The sequence below is a fragment of the Felis catus genome, chromosome C1 (assembly GCF_018350175.1).
Source record: "Felis catus isolate Fca126 chromosome C1, F.catus_Fca126_mat1.0, whole genome shotgun sequence".
Taxonomy (NCBI): Eukaryota; Metazoa; Chordata; class Mammalia; order Carnivora; family Felidae; genus Felis; species Felis catus.
Genome location: NC_058375.1, coordinates 54,834,826 through 54,853,828, shown reverse-complemented (window position 1 = coordinate 54,853,828; position 19,003 = coordinate 54,834,826). Strand labels below are relative to the sequence as shown.

General features: G+C 40.6%; 1 protein-coding gene across 5 annotated transcripts in view; it reads right to left on the bottom strand.

Moving 5' to 3' along the window:
- Nucleotides 1-248: 248 nt before the first annotated feature.
- The window catches only part of PDE4B (phosphodiesterase 4B), a 536,152-nt gene continuing 517,397 nt past the window's right edge, over nucleotides 249-19,003 (bottom strand). For all 5 annotated transcript variants that reach the window (XM_045035976.1, XM_023258788.2, XM_045035977.1 and 2 more), the window contains 9 exons: nucleotides 18,508-18,601; nucleotides 12,502-12,680; nucleotides 11,144-11,242; nucleotides 10,843-11,007; nucleotides 8,905-9,004; nucleotides 6,656-6,810; nucleotides 6,422-6,544; nucleotides 5,534-5,716; nucleotides 249-2,563 (listed from right to left, as the gene is read on the bottom strand). In XM_045035976.1, the coding sequence (XP_044891911.1) occupies nucleotides 2,198-2,563; nucleotides 5,534-5,716; nucleotides 6,422-6,544; nucleotides 6,656-6,810; nucleotides 8,905-9,004; nucleotides 10,843-11,007; nucleotides 11,144-11,242; nucleotides 12,502-12,680; nucleotides 18,508-18,601 (1,464 nt within the window). In that variant the 3' untranslated portion in view covers nucleotides 249-2,197. The remainder of the gene's footprint in view (nucleotides 2,564-5,533; nucleotides 5,717-6,421; nucleotides 6,545-6,655; nucleotides 6,811-8,904; nucleotides 9,005-10,842; nucleotides 11,008-11,143; nucleotides 11,243-12,501; nucleotides 12,681-18,507; nucleotides 18,602-19,003) is intronic.

Below are 19,003 nucleotides of genomic sequence, written 5' to 3'. Positions count from 1 at the left end.
ATTCTTAAAGTGGTTTTGTTTTTCTTTACCACCTCCCTTCCCGCATCATTGAGCTGCATGGATATTTGCTAAGAAAACGTGAAACGTTCCCAGCTAGGGGACTTTTTGGACACAGATTCTGAAACTTCAGTTGCGGGGTTGGCCAGGCAAAGTAGTTGGTTTTCTTCGTGAGGTATGGTAGGAGAGAAGAGAAAAAAAGATCTGCTTTTAATAGGTCAGAACTAACCACAAAATAATTGGGCCTATAGTCTAATCTAATCATGCTTTTGTTTATTCACTTTCATATAAAAGTCTCTTACGAATGCATTTGAGCACAATATATAATAATAATAATACTATTATAACATACATTGTGAGAAACTTTTGAAAACAATAAAATGTCCACCTGAAATAATGCAGTGTTCATAGACATACAAACCCATCGGTCATGCACGTTTGTGCCATTTCTTTAACTAGTGAGTTACAATGCTGAACTGAAAGCATGAAATATATTTTACACACGGAGACTGAAGTCAGTATGAGGCCTAACAAGTGTTATCGGAAGCTTCACATTTGCATAACTTACTACATCAGTTCACATTTTATTATAAAATTCACATTGTTTTATTGTGTTTTTTTGTAATTAATGGGAACATGACATTCCTGCTTAATGGCAGGCAAGAGGCTTTCAAAGTCAGTAGTTTGGGAACACTCAGAAGAACCACCTGCGAGCAAATGTAGTGTTACTGTTTAAACCAAAGCCACAATTATAGTAGAACCCAGTTATAACCCAATTCATGCATACACAGATTTGGATAGAACATGGGTGAAAACTACATCCCATTGCCCCCTACCCCTATCAAACTATACAAAAGTAAAAGCTCAGTATAAACCATTTAGTATCTAATGTGAGAATCCTGTTTCCAAAACTGGTTCACAAAGGGGTTGTGCAGTATTAGCAACTCAGATGGGGAAGAGGGCAGACCTTCTGAATAAAAGCCCACGAATGTCCTCACCGGGGAAGGGGTCGTATGTCTCTCTTAAGCGATGTCCAGGTTATATAATACACAATACAAAAACGTGACAAGAAAAGTCGCAACTCTTAGGCAGAGTTTTCTACACAAATGTAACACCACCATTGGCAGGCAATGTTAGATATATAAATTAATAACTTACAAAACATTACATTATATACATTAAGTAATAAATATACTGTTATAAACAGAAATGGAGGTGTTAGCGCAGAAGGCAGTGCAAGAGAAAGACGGCAGCATCCAATTGAAAACAGGGTAACTGGGTGGAGACTGATGGGGGGAGGGGATAGGATGGGGACCGTGCAGCACCCAGCGGCCCAGGGGTTCAGGACACAACATGGTGCGCTGCCTAATGGAGCTGAATTTTACACAGACTTACTGTGAACAACACAATTACCCTTTCCTACCTCTTAGTTTGCTCACTTTATTCTGTTTGCAGCACAAGAAGTGAAGTTCTAAGAGGAGAAAAAATACTGCTGTAAGCAGGCAAACAGAGATAAGTTATACGGGCAACCGTCAAGCTGAATGGGACAATAAGGGAAGGAAGTAGAATGTGGTTAGAAGCGTGTCCTTTCTATTTGCAAAAGTAACTGTAGGAAAGTGAAAGATATTGCCCAAGAAAGAAGGAAGACCATTTGCTTTCCTTTTTTTTTTTTTTCCCAGAAAGAGTCAAAAAAGTTTATGTCCACTTTGAACGCTTATCTGTGTAGAAGTTGATACTAAACCCTAGGTATTCAACAGGCATTTTAAAGACGTGAAAATGTTTTACAAAAAAGGCACACAGGTTGGCAGACAAGGGGACAGGTGAGCAGATTTATAAATGAAGTTATTAATCAGTCAGTTCAGTCACCAGAGGGGACAGATTCCCAAAACTTAGTGCAGAAAAATCTCTCAGTTTTGTGTCTTCTATTTTCAAGCCATTTACTCAGGATCTGATCTTGGCCTCCAGTACCAGATAAAGCTTCAGCTCTCCACTAAGCTTGCAGGCAAGGCAAGTCAGCCGTGGAATTTTCTGAACTGCTATCTGCTTCATGGTCTCGCATTCTGGCTCCAAACTCAAGTAACTGGAAAGGCCACATGGCCCTTGTCCCGTGCAGGCCCAGGCCCCCGTGATGGGCTGGCCCTACCATACAGCTGGCATGCTTGTCAAAGGTGGAACGTTCATCTCCACACGGAGAAGGCAATTATGTGTCGATAGGGGACTTGTCTTCTGTCACAATGTCTACATCAGTCCCTCCTAGTGATTCCCTATGTTCAGGATCAATCACGCAAAGTGTCTTTGTGCTGCTGAAATAGTCGTGACCCTCTCCCTCTTTTTCAGGGCCTTCGGAATCCTCCTCTTCAAGGGTCAGTTCAAACTGAAACTTCTCCATCAGACCCTGACAGTCTCTGTTCTGCTCGTCCAGTGGTGGGGAGGGACTCTGCGGTATCATGCTCTGATACCAGTTTCTATTATCTTCTAACGTGTCCAGAATGTCCTGGGCATCAGGCTGCACCAGATCTGCCCAGGTCTCCCAGAGTGGATGGACAATGTAGTCAATGAAACCAACCTGGAAGAAAGTAAAGTTACACCCCAGTTATTGTGATGGACTCTTGAAAACCTAACAAACTATCCTGGTTTCTAGGTAAAGAAAGAGCCACAACAACCCAAGGGGGATCAATAATAATGGATTCTGTATTTCAGTATATACTACATGATACACCCTCCCCTGGATCTAATATCCAAGTTATCGCTCTTAAGTCCACAGAGGAAGTACTGTTACCCGCAGTTTACAAAGGAGGAAACTAACACTCATTGAGATGAAATATCTTGTCAGAGATCACAGAGCCTGGAGGAGCTGGAACTTAGCTTAAGCAGTGGAGCTGGAACTTAGGTCCAGTTTTGTCTGATCCCAGAGCCTGTGTTTGTCTCACTATAACTGACTACTTTTCCTTTCACGTGTGCCAGATAAGAAGTCTGGATGTAACCCTGACTGGGAATGACTTTGTAACTACTTGGATTCTGTGAGTCATTCCACAAAGAAGGAAGCTCCAGGTCTAATGAGTTCTGACTTGACATTCTTTTCCTGATAAATTTAAAATATGCCGCTATTCCAAAAGGAAGGGGAGACAGCCCCTGACTACTCTGAAATTTCTCAGAGTGGAAGGCTCGTTTGTAGACGAGTATGGTAAAACATCTGAAGATGCTTCAAGACCCTAAACAAACAAAGATCCCCTCTGTGGACATGTCTGCAATTGTCTTAGATCCCACAGGGTATAGTCACTTCCATCAGGAGAAAGGAGGGAAAATAAAAACAATTAAGCAGTTCCTTTGCTAGTGTTCCTGTGAATAAATATGAGGCTATGGCTCTGTTATGGTTTACACAGGGGCTATGCATCCTGCATGAGCTGGCTCAGTGGCCTTATGCTGACCTCTCCATTGTCGGACAAACAGGAAACACTGGGGGTGGGGGCAGGTTGTGAGAAAGAATAGGCACAAGCTGAATGAGGGAATGGAATTCCCCTGTCCTGGTCTGGGGAACTGGAGAGATGCTGGGTCCAGATTCCGAGGTAAATGAGCAAGAGCAACTTCTACGTGCCCATGGGACATGATATAGCTATCTTTCCACACTACTGGAAACCTTTCCTTTAACAGCATTCTGTTTTTTGGCAAATCATCTCATAGATCAAAGTTCCTATGTGACTCTTTTGTATCTATATGTACCTATTATTTATATCTATCAACTTTTATCTATCTATCTATCTATCTACCTACCTACCTATCTATCATTATCATCTATCTATCGACCTATCTATCTCCTCCTTCTCCCTGGTGCTTCCCTAATCTTAACATAACTCACACCAAAGTTGGGACATCTCTGATCTGCATTAGTTACGTGAACTTGTGTGCAGATGATTCAGTTATTTCTCTTGCTTCCACTCACTCCCTTTTCCTCCCTTTTACTTCATTATTTGTATTTAATGAATTTTAGAGACTATTTTCAAGGTGTTTTCCAGGGACCTGAAAAAATAAGCTCAAGGCAATGGAGAAAATGGAATCAGCTAAATGCAGTACGGTCATTTCCTTTCTTCATTTGTTTTGCTTCTGCTAAATGATTGGCACTTTTTTTGAAAGCTAGCTTCTAGCCACTTATTTCCTAGGCCCTGGGTCAGAGAGAGCTCTACAAATCCTAAGAGCACCTAGTCAAGGGCTTTATTGCCAGACTACTCAGACAATGCTTGCTAGAGCTCATCTGCGGGAAACACCAGAGTGGGCCTTGATGTCATGGCAACAGGGAGACTTGTCTACAGTGATGGAGACTAAAGAGCTCTGGGTGGAGGGTAGCTGGGTCACTAAAGAGCTGGTGAAATGAGCCAGGGGACAGCTTCTCCACCTGATACACTGGGAAAATAGCTGCTCTATCTCACAAAGCTGTTTGGAGGTTCAAATAGGACCACGTAGGGGGAAATGTGTAGAAAATCACATAGAACACCATAAAAATATAAAACACCACTGTTGATAATAAACAGGCATTATTCTAGTTAATTAATTCATTATTCTAATTAAGGCTTTAGGGGATTTGAATTGGCCCTGATAAGTTAATATTACCGTGCATTTTTAGAGTATATTAGCCTTTTAGAGCACGTTCACAGATATTAAACTCATTTGACTGGGTTTCTTTAAGAAACAGCAAAATAATAATTACAAGGGAACTCTGCATCGATATTACAAGTATGTGTAAATTGGGGGGTGGCAGATAGTGGAGAAAGAGGATACACACTAACAAAAAGCCCTCCTAATGTTTTTGTGATAAAGACCTTGAATAGCCTATAGACCTATTCTCAATCATGACTACCTTGCTCAGGTCATTTGTTGCTCTGAAAAACACAACATTTCAGCAGGTCCTGAAGCCTTTGTGGGGATATCGATACTTCTAGTGCTATATACTCTGCAGCTAGAGGTGTCTGAGGCATTTCTGCATCCTCTAGACTCCAGCATATTGTCCCTAGTCCTCAGCACATAGGAAATCTGTAGCTCTAGACACGATCAGAAGATGTCAACATGTTCTCAGATGTGGAGAAGCAACCTTGGAAGGGGACACAGGACAGGGCATTGACTGTGAGGTGGAAGAGGTGTGTGGAATGAAATCCACACTTGGCAGTGCACTTGATTATGGAGGGGCAGCAGACCCAGGGTGGGGGAAGCAAGGATGAAGGGTAGAGCTCTTGGATAAGGATAGGGGTAAGAGAAATCTGGAGAGATGGGTGTGGGGAGGTAGTAGCTCTGAGTAGCTCTGAGTTCAGGTCATAGACAACTCCCTAAACTGCTTGAGGATACACAGACCACACTTTGACGGGTTTCTGAGGACTGCTTTGTTTCCACCCTGTGAGACTGAGTATAATGGAGAAGGCAAATGAGTCACGAGTAAAATGGAACTAAATGGGTAGTTGCTTCCTTATAGCTTCAGGAATTTGATAGAACCTTCCAGTTCTACAATCTGCAGAGCTCACAGAAACTTCGAAAATTGCATATTAGATACCTGGGATTTTTCCACAGAAGCTGTGTGCTTATCACACATTGGGCTAATCTCCATTCCCCTCTCCCGCTCTTTGTCTCCCTGCTGGAAGAACTCCTCCATGATGCGGTCTGTCCACTGCCGATATAATTCCAAGGACTTGGTGGGGTTGCTTAGGTCTGCACAGTGTACCATGTTGCGAAGGACCTGAAATCATCAAGTTTTAGAAATCCCAGAAAATCAGGTGTAAATACTACCAGAACATCTCGTTCCTCTTGTACTAATACACTTGGTACCCAACCCAAGAACACTGTAGTTGCCTTATAATTGTGGTGAGTACACCAAAAAAGCAGTCCTACAATGGTGCTGGCCAGACTTGGTTATTTACCATCACAGGAATCCCGAAAGGGAAAATGTGTGTCTTCTCAGACTGATAGTCACTGAATGTAAAAACTGGAAGGGACATTAGAGGTCAAATGCTGCCATCATTTCCCTTCCCCAGTTTGGAAAAAATGCGAAGAATTACTCAAAAGTAGATGTCTTCATATTTTCCACTTGTGGAAAGAGACCAGCTGATGGCAGTTTGTATAATCAAAACAGACCTAACAATCTTCAAGTCAATGGGATTTCTATCCAAACACGAGCTTTTGGGCCCAGCAGTCACGTATCCCCTATTACAAATGAATTTTGCCATTTATTTTTAGAACTAAGAAATTCAATAAATAGCGTTATGTTTTTCTTCATAAATTAGAGGATACGCTTGAATGTCCATTTTCCTTGTTCTTAAAGTAAGTCCAAGTTGCAATAATAACCAGATATGCGACTAACTGAACTGACGTTTGGTTTTATTTTTTAATTGTTTAATTTAGTTTGGTTTGGCTTTGTGTTAAATCAAAGGCTTTCATCAAATACCTGTATACGATCCGTGTAGTTGTCCAGGAGAAGAACACCTGAACTTGTAACTTTCTTTGTTTCCACCATTGTTTTCAGGTCTGCCAGCAGGCTCATATGTTTGGACATATCAGTTGCTAACACCTAGGGTAGAAATAAAATGAAACTCTCAATAAACTCAGTTCATTGAAGAGAATGGAGTTTCTTGTCCTTGGCAGGGAAAAGTAAGTGAGGGATGTAGAAAGGAAGTCTTACCATGTCGATAACCATTTTCCTGAGTGTCTGGCGTTGCTTCTTGGTGAGATTCTGGAAGATATCACAGTGTTCTTCTTGCAGCAGTTTGAAACCCACGGCAAGGTGATGGTTTTCCAACACAGATTCATCATTATACATCAAAGCAAGTTCTGAATCTAATAAACAAGGAAAAAGGATGACTTAAGAACAAAGGGGTATAATTCCAATGTTGGCATTACTTCAGTGTGAAATCAGATTTAGTTCTCTCCAAATGTTAGGAACCAAGATTCACATGTCAAAAATCAGAGACACAGTTTCCTCCTCTAAAAGGTAGTAGCCCGTTCCCAAGCAAATCATGCTTGTCATAGATATTGGTGCGTAAGCTTTCTCTTTGACTAAAATTCATGGTATTTTAAAATTCTTTTTCTCCTTCTTCACTCCAGATGAAGAATTCAACATTAGGTAAGGGCATATTTTTATCTCAGTTTGTAGTTTCCTTTATGTCTTCACACACTTTTTTGCTTTGGAAAAGAATAAACTGAAAATGCTACTAAACTTTATCAAATGCATTAGGATTTTCAAACTATCTCACTTTCTTGTAGGTTCCCCAGTTCTGTCAATTGTGAGTTTTTGGTTTTCAAAGACGTTAATAATGTGAGTGTGGAATTTTGTTTTATCCAAATAATTTAGCTTTTTTGGACCTTTCTACAAACATGGTAACAAAACATTAATAGTTTTTAAGAACACTTTTGATGTCAGATTTTCTGTCCTCTGGCCCTATATCTCAGAAATGGCTTCCAGCCTGCCTTTCATGCAGAAGAGTCATAGACATCTTTCATTAGGCAGAGACCTGGTCTGCATTGGAGAATATGGCCAACAAATTCTGAAAGGAACATTTTCTCTTAAAGAATAATAGCCAAGTGATGGCAATAGGTTCCTAATTGCAGATGTGGTCACTCATATACCATTGCTTTAACTGTGTGCTTTGCCTTACAGTCTCAGAATGGACGGTAGGATATATGAGGTCATTTTAGCATTTCTGCCCTGTTCACCCTGTGATCAATCCCAGATCTGCAAACTGGCTTTGTGGGCTCTAGTGTTGTAGGTGGCTGTAACAGAAAGACCACTTTTCTGTGTGAAGCTAACTGGCCTGTATATGGTTTGATTTGTGACACCACATTATGCCAGCTGATACAATCCAGCAGCCAAGTAGTTGCCCAAAGTTTATATTCTTTCAGTAGAAGAACAAGGTTAAATAAGGAATCTACCCTGCACCTAGATTATCCAGATATTCTGATAAAGTAGGACAGAGACTCTTACATAGTAAGTAGCTCAAACATTCCTATAAAACCATCAACACTTGATGTTAATTATGACCACAACTAGATAACCAATATTCTCAGAAGAAAAAGTACTTGCATTTTTAGCATTTAGAAACAGTGCGCTAGCTGAGAAAATTCATGGATTTTATTTTATTTTTTAGGATTTATTTATTTTGAGAGAACGTTCAAGCATGAGCAGGGGAGGGGCAGAGAGAGAGGGAGAGAGAATCCCAAGCAGGCACTGCACTGTCAGCACAGAGCCCTACGTGGGGCTCGATCTCATGAACCGTGAGATCATGACCTGAGCTGAAATCAAGAGTTGGACACTTAACCGACCAATCCACTCAAGTGCCCCAAATTCATGGATTTTCACTGCCATGGATACTAAGTATTTTCAGCATGATAAAAGCACTGAGTACAGCTTGAGGTCCTAAGGCTGGACCAGCCTTAAATGTCACTGGGGTCATCTTCACTACTACAAACCAAGCATTCCAGTGCTTCCTTTTAGTTTTGTTTCTGTTTAGAGGTTCCCATGCTCAGACACAATATTTGGGCCTGCTTCCTCAGTAGAGAGGGACGCTAGTGGGTCACCATATTCTATGTGAGAGCCCTGCATAACACTGAAAATCATTATCACATTATCCCCAAGCCTTTCCTTGTCCTTACTGAATAATTCCACATCTGTTCCTCTTTCCTCACGTATTGTATTTTCCAAATGTTGAGTACTTTTTATGGTTCCCCTCTGACCCTTTCCAAGTTCTCCACGCAGCTCAAAAATTGTGTTGCCCGACTGGACACAGTACCCAGGAAAGGTCTGACTGGCTTGAGTGGAATGGAGGATTACCTCATTATTACCCTTATTGTCATCCATAATGAAAACATTAGGGGGAAAAATGAAGCAATGAATCATACAATCATCTCAAGTGACTGTTCTAGTAGTGAACTCACTTGTGTTGATGAGAAACTGGTTGGAGACTCCAGGGTGATCAACATCATGGATAGCAGCTGCAAAAATGGCGGCCAGAATTTCCAAATCTGTGAAGACAGCCTGCAGAGCGAAATGAGCACATTTAACTCCGTATCCCATTGGCCTGTATCCTGCTTATTCAGCTTCATATTAAAGTATGCATTTCACTCTTGCTGGGAGAAGGACTGTCTGCTGATTTATGTAATGTCTCAATACATTAAATAAATGTAGATTCTATCCATCATCATGTGAAAGGAAAAATGGCTGAAGCCCATACCCACATCAAGCCTGTAGGAAGGCCTTAGCACCATGCTTCAGATGGGGTCTGATGTTTGTTTCTTGGATAAGTGGTAGGGCAGAATGGTGCTTATGTAACACAAGCACACAGAAGTCAAAGAAGCAAGTCAGACTGGCTCTGCTCTGACATATAACAACTTTCATGTTTTCAGGCTCAGTAACTTACAGAAGAAAGGCTAAATTCTAAACTCATAAGATTGGCAATAAGTTATTTCCCAAAGCTAAATTTGTAGTGAGATCAGATGCTTTCATATATTCACTCATTCTTCCATCCGTTCCTTCAATTCTTATCCAGTAATTGTTTACTACGGGCAAGATCTGAGAACATTTTAAGAAGTAAAACTGAATGCCCCACTGCTCTACTCCTTCATGCCATGTTTTGAAGCCTCCTCCGCCCTGACTTGTACACAATAATTTAAACCTACTATTTGTGCAGGTATATATTCCTTCTGACTAAATGGTCTTGCTCTGGCTGAAATATCTTTCCTCATCCTCTGTGATTACTTAAATCTTCTGATCCTGCAAATGCCAGCTCAGCTTCCACCTCTTCCATGAAGACTAATTGCTCAAAGACCCACTGAGCTCTTCCTTCTCTAAACATGTGTGGTCCCTGTGGTCAATTTCTGGCTTCACAATAGGTATCCTATCAATAACAGTGGCTAGTTGATAAACCGTGTTGGCCCACTCTATAATCCTGTAATTTATATAGAACATAAAAATAATACTGTTTCTCTCCTTTAGGGGATAAAACAATCTTAGCTCTATGTCACTTCCCCAAGTTTTCTTGGATTTCTTTTCTCAGGAAATATGGAACCCAAGCAATAGACTTGTAGTCAGTTTAATCTTTCTTCACCTTCCAAACCGAATCTGTCAAGGTAGGTAGGGCTGGACAGGAGTTGGCAAGTCCCCTCCTGCAGTGAGCCTGCACGGTTTAGAGGTATCTGACTACCATTGCTGTTTGTCAAGGAAGATCATGGCCTGCTGGGCACATTGCTGCTAATGTTGGGGTATGAAAATGCATTAATCTACGAAGAAAGGAGCCACAGCCACGGTCTAGCAAGATGTCTAGCAAAAGGGAACACTGGTACTCTTTGCTTCAGCATTATTAAATCCTCACTTCTAGATATTCAGTTACTTTTTCTTCAAAAAGCTCATAGAATCGACTTTATGAATTCTTAGGAGGATAAGTCTGTGGATGCTTATACCTAACAGGAACAATGTAGGACATTTTATGTTATATTTCTGTGTTATCTCTCACAGTGCTTGGGATGGTGTGGGCAATTCAGATCAGTACATGCATATTGGGGATATACTACATACTAGATGATGAACTGGACACTTATCAGATACTGGAGATAAAATAAAAAATAAAGCAGCCTGTTAACTGCTTAACAATTAAATAATTTTTCAGTTGTGAGAGATGTAAAGAGAGGGTTACGCTGATATTGGGAAGCAGAGTAGAAATGCCTTTTGTTGTTATTAGTAACCCAATTAATAGATGTTATACATAATAAAGAACCAGTTCAAGCAGGTGCAATTATTTCTGTAAATATATTACATGTTGGATAGCTTGTATTTTAAAGAGGATGGGCAGTTATGCAAAACAGATCACAACTACTCACATCTAATGCTGGCGTAGAAAGAAGAACATGGGTTGACTGGGCTACATCAGCAGCATGTAGGCTGTTATGATACGCCACATCAGAATGGTAATGGTCTTCTAAAGTCATCATGTAGGTTACAAATGTATCAGATGAGATTTTGAATGTCTTTAGGAGGTCTCTTTCCTATGTAGTAAAATGGATTAGAAAATAAATAAGTGGATGTCCAAAAATGAAGAAAAGTCAAAGTAAACTGGGATGGAAAAAAAAATCATTAAGAGCCATCTAATTGAATAAGCAATACTCTCTCCTTTTTACTTACCTGGAATATGGCATACATGATGCATGTGAGGGGCCTATTGTGTGAATATCCAGCCACATTGAAGATGTTAAGGCCCCATTTGTTCAGATCTTCCAGCTCCTATAATCAAAATTAGAGGAATTTAGGAATAAGTACAGTTTTATCAGCATATGTCATTATTTTTATTTAGTTTTTGGACAATGGTTGGCTAAGTCTTTAGAGTGTCTATTTAGAGTATTCTAGTTGCATGAAGATTTGAAGATAGAATGGCCTAGGAGGTTGGGTGCCCTCTACATTTTAGTTACATGTTTCTGTATATTTTTTCAGAAAAAGGAGAGTGTGTGTCTAGTTTACAGATTAGTTGTTGACCTGTATTTGCCACATCAGTCCTCAACCAAGCTGTATTCAGAGGTAGCTGCAAGTGGCTAGAAGTCCCTCTGGCTCCATTTCCCTGTCTCTCCTCTTCACTGATCACTGGCCCATTAGTAACAGCTAAAAAACGATCTCAGGGGAACTGCTTTGCCCTTTGGTTATTATCACCAAGGGCCAGGTACGGGAGAGTCAGCTGCTAGAATGTGCAGAAGTTAACCCGACTTTAATGTAAAAGGTCATGAAAAACGCCAACCACGGATTATTCCATCTTAGAGCTCTTGGGCTACACACAGACCTGGGAGAAACATTATTCAGTCCTGTGTTGTGGGATTATTCCAAGATTATGATTAAAGGAGTAATTTATTCCATTCTGAATTCTTGCCCAGAATAAGGGATCCAGGCTCTCCCCAGGGGCTTGCCCCAATGTGAGATCAACCTTGCTGTAATGGTATCTCTCAGAAAGTCTCACTGAATGTCTGTTTGCTCACAGCAAGGTCATCGCCTAGTGTCACAAGGCCAAGATGAGCTTGGGGTCACCTTAGGCGCCCCACTGGGGGACGGGTGAATTCTTTCTGTGCCTTCCTCCACAGTGGGGTTTGGGCTCTGAGTCAGTGCTATCAATCTTTCTCATTTCTTCTCTGGCCCTGCCAATCAGTGCAGATTCTTCAACTAGTCCTTGGCATATAGTCCTAGATGGGTCCTCTGGGACAATTCAATCCTGTCTGCGGCCTCCCTATGGATTCTCCCTGTGTGTATTGTAGGATTCTCATTCATGAGGAACTTCCATTTACAAATCCAGCTCAGAATTAAAAAAATAAAAGGTCCTTTGTTGTAGAAAAAGGGTCTTGAATTAGGTGCCCAGCAGTGGACAAAGAGGCCACACCAGCCTTCTTATCATCCAATTTAATAACAAAGCCAACATGATCACTGCTATTTTCTAGTAGATAGTTTTGGGCAGCCGCCTACTGGAGAGCAGAGAACTACATACACCCCCAGCTCATGCATACCTTGGCCAGATGATCTTCATTTTCTGTGTTGACTCCAAAGCGTGAGATGCTTGTATTGTTTAAGCTTGAACTGTGCATCAGTTTTTTCACTCCGCTTATCTGCGTCATGAGCTGTTGCTTTTTCTTTTTCTCTCTGTCCTTCTGGGTGGGTGATGGAATCTCCACATCATTCTGTTTGTCTGCAACAAAGGGAAACAGTTTTCAGCCCACGTGTGCCAATGAGAACCCACTGCCATATGCAAAATAACTTCTAATGTCCTGTAATGGATTTTACATCTTATAAAGGACTTCCATACATTATCTCACTTGATCTCCAGGACAATCCGTCAGGTGGATGGGGAAAATAGGAGAATTTTTTCCTCCATTTTATTGCTAAGAAAACTGAGGCCTAGAGTTGCTAAATAAATTGAGCAGTGGCGGAGGCAGGACTCAATCCCATACCTTCTATTTGTAGTGTAATTTAGAATTATACTTCTATATTTTCAAGGGAGGTCATCAACATTTACATGTCAATTTTTTAAGTAAATAACTTCCATGTTTGTATAATAGAAAAGGTTCATGCAGCCAAACTCAGGTGCCTAAAAACTTTATGTTCTGCTCATTTGATCATATTTGTATTAATTTTTTTAATTTAAAAAACCCACACAACTTTAACTGGATATGACATCATTTCAGCGTAGATGAGCAGTATATAAGTGAGGTAAACAAATGGTTTATAATCTTCAAATAAATACGTTAAACATTGGCTTATTACACCACCATTTGGGGTTTAGAGGAAAACTATATCAGTTTTACTTCATGCTTTATTTGTATTCGTTCTACTAATTAATAATAAACAACGCCTCTCGTTTATAACAGACATTAGATTTATTAAAATATTTATGCTTGTTAAATATTTATGCTGACCTCATTTAATCATTAAAAAAAAATTCTGCTACAACAAGGTAATAGCAGAGGAAGGATTAGCGACGAAAACATCTACCTTCCTATAGAGGTTCTTTCCTCTATTTCATGCTATTAAAAGTATCAGCAACCGAATATTCCATTTCACTTCACAGGGGCCTTTGTCCTGAGTACTCCCAAAAAATGCACAAATTCTTTCAGGCCACAGGGATGCTTGTGTGTGCACTGAGGCAGTAATTTATTAAATTGCTTCAACAGCTACTTCATTGAACTAAATGACACCCTGTGGCTGAAAGAGTTAATGCAGCTTTCCCAAGGTCCTGCATCCATCTCTGCTTGTTACAGTAAAAATGAGGACAAAGACAACTTCTCTATTTGAAAATGACATGGTTCCAGATGGCATGCTGGGACCCAGACTATTTGCTTTCAACTCTTGCAAGATGATGGCATAGTCACATGTTTTCCCCAGAGACCTCTGCCTGCTTCCAGGGCCCCGTGGACAACTCATCAAAGCAAAGCAAGCACAGGGAGGCAGAAGCAGTGCCATGGACGCATCAACACCGGGAGCAGAGGTATTCTCTGTCCCTAGTGTCCCCTTATTATCTTCAGGTGCCAGAAGCTCCTAGACTCATCTATGACTTTTGCCTAGGCAAGAATTTTAGTGGTCATTTCAGTTGGTTTAGGGGTTTCCAACCTGGTTCAGCATCAGAAGCACCCAGGGAACTTTAGAAAAACATGAGCCCCACCCAGTCCTACTGAATTAGTATTTTTAAAAAGGCTTCCTAAGTGACACTGACGATCAGAGCCAGGTTTGGGAACCAATAATAATCCCACACCCTCACTTTTCAGATGAAGTCAGCAATCTGCCCAAGCTCAAAGGGCAATTTATTCAACCGATATTTATTTTGCAATTACTCAGTTCCAGACACAGTGACTTAATAGCATACATGGAACCCAGGCCCTGAGGTTCCTGTTACAAATTTCTTTCTGGTCTCACAATCTCTGGCAAAAAACCCACTATATATCATATTATTCTTGACATTACTTTTCTCTCTGTCACTTCACTCCTAATAATTACTACTTCTTGCTAGAACGAAAGGCTACAATAGCCCGTGCCTTTCCCGACGACAGTGCTTTGCCATTCCTCATGTCTGATTAAAGAGACTGTTAGATTCCCCTATGCTGCTGCAGATGTAAAAAGCTCTAGTGGGACCAGCAGCTTTCCCCTGTGTTAACTAAAGATTCCTTGCAGCAGCCAGTAATTGAGCTGAACCACTACTGTGTCTGGACCATTACAATAAAGAAGAAAGTCATTATTCACAGATAGCACCAACTTGACACTAATGGGTATTTCCCTGTACAGGCACTGGGACAACTGACAGGCTTCCCTATTCCTATTCTGAATTCCTCTGTTAAAAGCTTAGCCGGTGTAATGTAGAAATAACCTGAAACACAGACTTAAAGAATCGCCATAAACACAGTGAATTTACACTTACAGAACGGTTAGAATACAGTGGAGAAATAGCGGATAAGCATAAAACAAATAAAAAAAAAAACAACAGACGCAAAAATTGGTCATGTCAAAACTCTGCTAATGGCATAACTGGAGGTGTTTTTCTTATTAGAGCACAGCATTTAATCATGCAAAATTTCTAAATTCTTCTCCTTGCATCGTTGAAATTCCATGTTCTACTCTTTGAGACACAGTAGGGTATTTAAAAGAATGACTTTTCTCTGTTTGTAAAAATATTTACTAAATTATAATATCATATCTAGATATCTTGCTTTACCTATGCTTCCTCCCTGTAGGTCCTGTTTCACTTCCTCTCACTTCTCCAAGCAACCTGGAGCTCATGATCCTATAAGCATCAGTAAGTGCCTGGTTGGTAAATGGACTTTTGCTGCCTTCCAACTCCTCCATCTAGACACCATCCTTTAGATGGAAACAGCACAAGTTTCACAGATCACTGGAGTAAGGGATCCCCTCCTTCCCACATGATGCATTTTAACATTCAATGACTCTTACTGTAATAATGCTCTTTAATTTTAACTTAAAGCGCTAAGGTCTTCTCATATTTTCCTAAGATGGTTGCCGTGCTCTGATAAGACCCTCTTATATTACTGGGAACTGTTAATAAACATATTTTATTTTTTAGGTCCAACAATCTTGATTCCTACAGACTTTTCTCCAAAAGAATATACTTATTATGTAAATGCCCTTAAACGTGATGGTCTGAGTTCCTAACAGCCTTCTTTCCTAGTTAAAGAAGTGACAGGGTATTTAGGTCTGGGAGTCAAGAGGGCAAAGCCTTAGCTCTGGCTCAGGAACAGAATAGCCAGGTAATCTTGACTAGGTTCCTTTGCCCTTCTGAGCCCGCTTTCTCTCTAGTAAAATGGGGGAATTGGACGACAAGGCCATGAGGGTCCTTTGCGGGTCTGACAGTTTACAAAGAAAGATGCATTCATGCTTCTTCTCCAGGGACATTCACCCACAAGACAGGATTCAGAGTTCCATGTCTTGCATTTGCAGTTTGGAAGCAAGTCTGGTTTGTTTGTTTGCTTTTCGGGATTGTCAAATTGCAAGCCTACAGTCTATTACAGAGAATCCAGACTGCCAGGTATGTCTTAACAAAACTGAAAGACTCAGTCTGTAGCACAGTCCTGGAATGGTAGAGTTGGAAGGGATCTGGATGCCATCTATTCCAGTGCTCCCATTGTAAGATGAGGCAAATAATGTATCCTTGTTTATATGACTGATTTTTTTCTCCCTATATTTTCCCAAGAATATTTAAAATTTTAATCTGTCTGGTGTGTTTGATCAGGTCTACTTTGCACACACACACACACACACACACACACACACCTTCCTAAGGCTGAGTCTATAAGAATTGAGATTCTAACACCTTCCCCAACAACTTGTTCTTGATAATTTAATTTTTTGGACTAATGAGAAGCCAAAAATTGGTTTTCCTCAACAGATGTGCCAAATGGCAAATGAAATATTCAAGAGAGAGTTGACCTTTGCCTGTTCTTGGGACACACAATGTTGATCCTGAGAGCTCATCTTTAATATCTTATCAGCTTTCTCACTTAATAGCCTACGATGATAAGAAAGATTAGTATGCTAAACAATTCTTGCCTTCCTTGGCAAGCTGATGGTGAAAGGGACTACAAGTGTAAGACAGCTGCTTCTGCACAGTCTCGGATGACAAAGGGCTCATGCCGCCGTATTCCAGTCCTGAGAGTCTCTTCTGAGAAGACAGATAAGCCCTGGCATTCTATTTTTTTTTTAACTTTTTTAATGTTTATTTATTTTTGAGAGAGAGGGAGACAGAGACAGAGCGTGAGCGGGGGAGGGACAGAGAGAGAGGGAGACACAGACACAGAATCCGAAGCAGGCTGCAGCCTCTGAGCTGTCAGCACAGAGACAGACCGACACAGGGCTCAAACTCACAAACCATGAGATCATGACTTGAGCCGAAGTCGGATGCTTAACCAACTGAGCCACCCAGGCACCCCAGCTTTGGCATTTTAAAATGCAATGTTTATGAGCACAAAAATGAGTTCTTGCACTAATCAAGATTTTCTTCTTCTCTCCCATAGTCATTAACCTGGAGAATTGGTTTTCCTCAACGTACAGTCCCTGTACGACTGTAATTGGGTGTTGCACAGAGCAGAGCACATTTGAAATGGACAGTGGAGGATGACTGTCTTCAAAGGAATGAAGGGGGTTAATGCATAAGAAAAGGATCAGTATATAGCACTTTGTGTTCAGTTAGATGCTAGGTCTCCTTGGAGCTAGGATATATGAAAATTCTTCTCCTTTGTTCCTTGACCAAAGTGCTGTAACCGCAGCTGGAGAGAACCAGGTGCCGAAGGCACCCACATACTGGAAACAGTTGGAAAAGCACTTGTTAATCGTGCCTCTGCCCGTCCGCTGCAGAGCACTGCCTTGAGCTCTGCACTGGGCTGATCAGAGATTGATTGGCTGACAGCAGAAACTGCTCTGGCATTAGAGAAACAGGACTGGGTTGGGTTTTTTTTTTTTTTTTTAAATAAAACCAGAAGAGGTGTGTGTTTCCATAAGGCCCCAAAGCAAATGTTCATGGATTTAATGATGTGTAGCTATGCCAAAAGAAGGGAGGTGTGATGTTCAGCTGTAAGAATGGGTCATTTCCCTGCAGAGTGGAGTTCGGTAAAGGAGCATAATTCAGCAGTATTTGAAAGTCAACAGAATCAGAATCTAGATGCTACCCATTTACCTTGAAGGACAGATTCGCCTATCCCACATATCTTTATTAAAGAAAAAAATAATCCAAATACGGTCACTATATCACTATACAATAGAATGGCTTTAAACATGAGCTCAGAAATCCCTAGTATCACACAGGATGCCTGACAGTAGTTGAGGATCTTTGATGCAAATCTTTTCTGTCAGTGTCATGAGTTAAATACCAGCAATGTGACAACAGAGCACAATAGATCAAAACAGCAGATTGGGAAGATAAGGATGCAGCTTGCAGAAAGCCAAATCTTTCAGAGATGTGAACATTCTTTTCTTCCCATTTATCTTTATGAAATAACTCAGCAAAGCAACAGTCAAATTATTTCCAAAGCTTATTCCTCTGGGCCAAATCACCACACAGTTATTCTCCAACCACATCTCTTACAAACCACCTAAGAGGAAATCTTTTGCTCAAAGCCCACTTATAGGCAGAATTTAAAGAATACCATGTCAAAAGAGCCAATAGGGTGGCCCCTCAGATTTAGATGACTGAACACCCGCCCCCACCCCACCTTTCAGATGTCTTGGCCATGATGGAAGGGGGTGGGTGGATAAGGGGTGACCTGAGGTTCACAGAAATACAATTAGCCTATAATAACCTTCTGTCTTTGATGGGTATTTTCAATCTTTTCTTCTCTTTGTAACATCTTTCTGCTAGTTTTTTTTAACCTTAAATGTTGTCCTTAGTTCTTACTGAAAATGGCTTTTTCTGTAACTTCACCCCATTCCAGACTCACACAGGGATGTCACTGATGGGTTGCAGAGATTAATACTGAAAAATCTCAATTACGAAACAAGTTTCCCAGTTAATATCTTACCTAAGAAAGTATTTGAAATGTATTCAGAAACCTGGTTCCCTGATCGGCTCATCTCTGAGAGGTGTGTCAGCTCCCGGTTCAGCATTCTCTTGAACTGTGTGTGAAGAAGAAAAATGTATTAACCACCTTAAAAATAGCAAATGATCACTTCAGATATTTTCAACTTTACTAAGAACCAAGAGATTGGAGGAGCAGGTATTATTAAATAAATGATACTGTTTCTGCAAAGTACAAAGCCTCCTTAATGTGAAATCATTCCAACGTCACCTTAGGGAAAAGAGGTTTTCTTAAGATTTGTTAGAATTAACATCTGATTTCTTTTGAAGACGCAAACGTAGGAAAAGGGATTTTAATAGAAGTCATGATAATTTCACTTGAAAATGTAACAACTTTTAAAATATATTTATTGGAAATTAACTCGAAAATACCATGTGAGAGGAGATATATGTAAAAAGTTTAGGAGAAAACTGAGGAAAAAAAGATGCATCCTTTACAA